This window comes from Rhinolophus hipposideros (genome assembly GCF_964194185.1).
Source record: "Rhinolophus hipposideros genome assembly, chromosome: 24".
NCBI classification, from domain to species: Eukaryota; Metazoa; Chordata; class Mammalia; order Chiroptera; family Rhinolophidae; genus Rhinolophus; species Rhinolophus hipposideros.
This window is the reverse complement of record NC_138070.1, coordinates 35,398,113-35,401,043: the sequence shown is the minus strand read 5'-3', so window position 1 is coordinate 35,401,043 and position 2,931 is coordinate 35,398,113. Positions and strand designations below refer to the sequence as shown.

General features: G+C 39.7%; 1 protein-coding gene across 1 annotated transcript; it reads right to left on the bottom strand.

Annotated features, from left to right (window-relative positions):
* Positions 1 to 391: 391 nt before the first annotated feature.
* On the bottom strand, positions 392 to 2,564 carry OR6T1 (olfactory receptor family 6 subfamily T member 1; the record flags this gene model as incomplete). Its single annotated transcript, XM_081037187.1, is given in 6 exon segments — positions 392 to 657; positions 660 to 870; positions 874 to 885; positions 889 to 1,007; positions 1,010 to 1,252; positions 2,555 to 2,564. Coding segments are annotated over 6 exon segments (861 nt in total).
* Positions 2,565 to 2,931: the final 367 nt, after the last annotated feature.

Below are 2,931 nucleotides of genomic sequence, written 5' to 3'. Positions count from 1 at the left end.
CATCTCATCTAGCAACTAAAAGGGCAACCTGAGGGGTTTTACAAAATGGAAGGTTTTTATGCGAAGAAAGGTGTGGCAAGGGGGCTATTAACAAAATAAAACACAGGATTATTTTTAAACCAGAACATCTTGTTCTAGGGAGAAGGGAACTACAAGGATTTTTATCATGCATATTGCCTCTTCTTCCTATGCAGGGGGCAGCGGGGATGGCAAGGGATGGCGGTCACAGATGAAGAAGTTCCATGTGACAGATTACCTTCCTGGTGCTAGACCAAAAAATTCCAGACAGATTATTTAAGTTATATTTCTAGTGAAGGTTGAAAATGTAGTTACAGGCATTAAATCTAAATGTAGTTATCAGGCATTAAATCTAAGTTTGGTATCATGGGCTTTAGCACAAGTGAAGCACAAGTGAGGCACCTTTATTGAGCAGCCTGGATTGAGCCGCTGACATTTGGATGTAGAGAAAAATGGAGCTGACATAGACGATGTCATAGACATAGACGACGGTTACCACTGTAAGATGTGAGGCACCAGTGGAGACTGTTTTCTTTCGTTCAGCAGCTGTGGGGGCCCTGAGAACAGTGGCAAGAATGCAGGCATAGGAAACTGAGGTCAGTGCCAGAGAGCTGAGTAACACTGATATGGAGAGCACAGAAGCACCAGCTCCAACAGGTGGGTGTCCCCACAAGAGAGCCTCAGCAAGGGCCAGCTGTCACAAAAGAAGTCATCAATTCCATTGGGGCCACAGGAAGGTAAGCTGGCCATGAAGATGGTGTGGCAAAGAACCCAGAGGAATCCAGCTAGACAGGAGGTCAGCACTAGTTGGGAACACACACGACCACTCATCAGTGTCTCATAGTGGAGTGGTCAGCAGATTGCCAGTTAACAATCCAGGGACATGACAGCTAAGAGGAAGAAGTTGGTAGTTTCAAGGAGGAAGTAGAGGTAGGACTGGATAATGCAGTTGGCAAATGAGATGGAATCCCCTGTGAAGATGGGAACCACATCTTGGGAACCACAACAGACACAAACAACAGCTCCAGGAAGGACAGATTCCGCAGGAAGAAGTACATCTGTGTGTGCAGGCTTTGGTCCATCCAGCTGAACCCAATAATCAGTAGGTTGCCTGTGGCTGTTACAATGTACATTACCGTCAATCCCAGGAACAACAGGGACAACAACATGTGGTTACTGGGGAAACCCAGAAGGACAAACCCTGTTACCTGAGTCCAGTTTTCAGGACTCCTTTCTGGTCACCTGCAGACCCAAAAAAGTGTCTAGAACACTATTTCAGGATAACATAATCATTTCAGATAAAGGAATTGTGTTAGCTGTGGCTCTTTTCAAAGTATCAGGTAAATATTGTTATTAAAAATAACTTATATAGCCTAACTCTCAAACATGCATTATTAGCTTCTGGCTACTGCTATAAAATACATACACTAACATCTATTATTGAGCAGTCTATTGACAGTTAACCTGAATAACTACTTTTAAGTTCCCAAGTAACTTTATTAATTGGCTTTCTTTCTCTCTTATTACTTCTGATAACAGCAATATCATTCTTGTTTACACATGTTTAAAATTTTGTCATTTTGAACCTCAAAATGATCTTGTTGGTTGGCTTACTTAATTTCTAAGAACACTTGCCTAAAGCCACATAGTTAGCAATTGTTAGTGTTATTGTTGGAATTGGTTTCTTGTTTCCTTGTACTTGCACTAAAAATGCTGCTTGGCAAGATAAGGATCAATAAAGGGAATTAGAGCTTTGAGGGACACACACACACATACACTCAAATACATTTTTCATTTGATGTACACAATGAACTTAATTTATACAATGAAATAGCTAGTATTATTGTTTACTTTACAATTGAGCAAACTGGAACACAGCATGTTTGAAAAACCTCAGAGGGAGAGTTTAGATGCACATTTATGCTTGTCTGACCATGGCACTAATAATATGACTATTTGAACTTGAAACTTAAACCTGCCAGGGAGAAAAAAGGACACTGATTTGGCATGCTCCAATATGTTGATAATAATTATATGACTTATAATAATTAGCGTTTATCGAGTAGTTACTATGTAGCAGGAATTTTCATTAATTTCATTGTTAAATTTCCGAGCAACTATACAAAGTAAGTGTTATCTCCATCCTACAGGAAAGGGAATTAGAGATATTAAGGACTCATATCTAGGGAGTAGTGGAGCTAGGGATTAAAATTTTAGAAAGTCTGACTTTAGAACCCACACTTTTAACTGTTAACACATAATGTCTTACATGAGAGAGTTTGTGATTACAGATTTGATTTGATATCAACTTCCCATGGTTACCTTACTTTATTTTCTAATGATAGATATTTGCATATAGAAATTAATTGTTGTAGTTTAAAGCTTTGATTCTGAAAAAATGAAAATACCTCTCAGGGTATGTGCTGGCCTGGGTCTTATTACTCCAGAGGCTTTCAGTTGTACCTCCAGAGCAATGGAATGTAGGTGTTCTGGCCCCAGTCACCACTCTCCACCCGCAGAAGATGGACTCCCTTACCTGAATACATTGTAGAAACTTGTCCTTCAAGTTTTCTCACAAGATATGCTCTGTCTACATCATGTAGAAAGGGAAGCATTCTACTTGGACTTGTTATAGACTTAGAATTACACACACTACCAACATATTTTATCAATCCCAGTAAGTATTGCTTCTTGGCATTACATATTTGGCTCATTATCCTAAATCTGGATAGTTATCTCCCTTCTCGAAGATTCCTACCAGGGGTTAATCATAAATCTGCGTTTATCAGACACTTTCTCAGTCCTTTCACTATGTGGTCATTTGGTCTTGTAAATTTCTCCTGGGCCAGCAGATGTATGTCCACATGTATATTTAGTCCTTCCAGCCTTATTACCTCTCATTCAGTGCTCCTC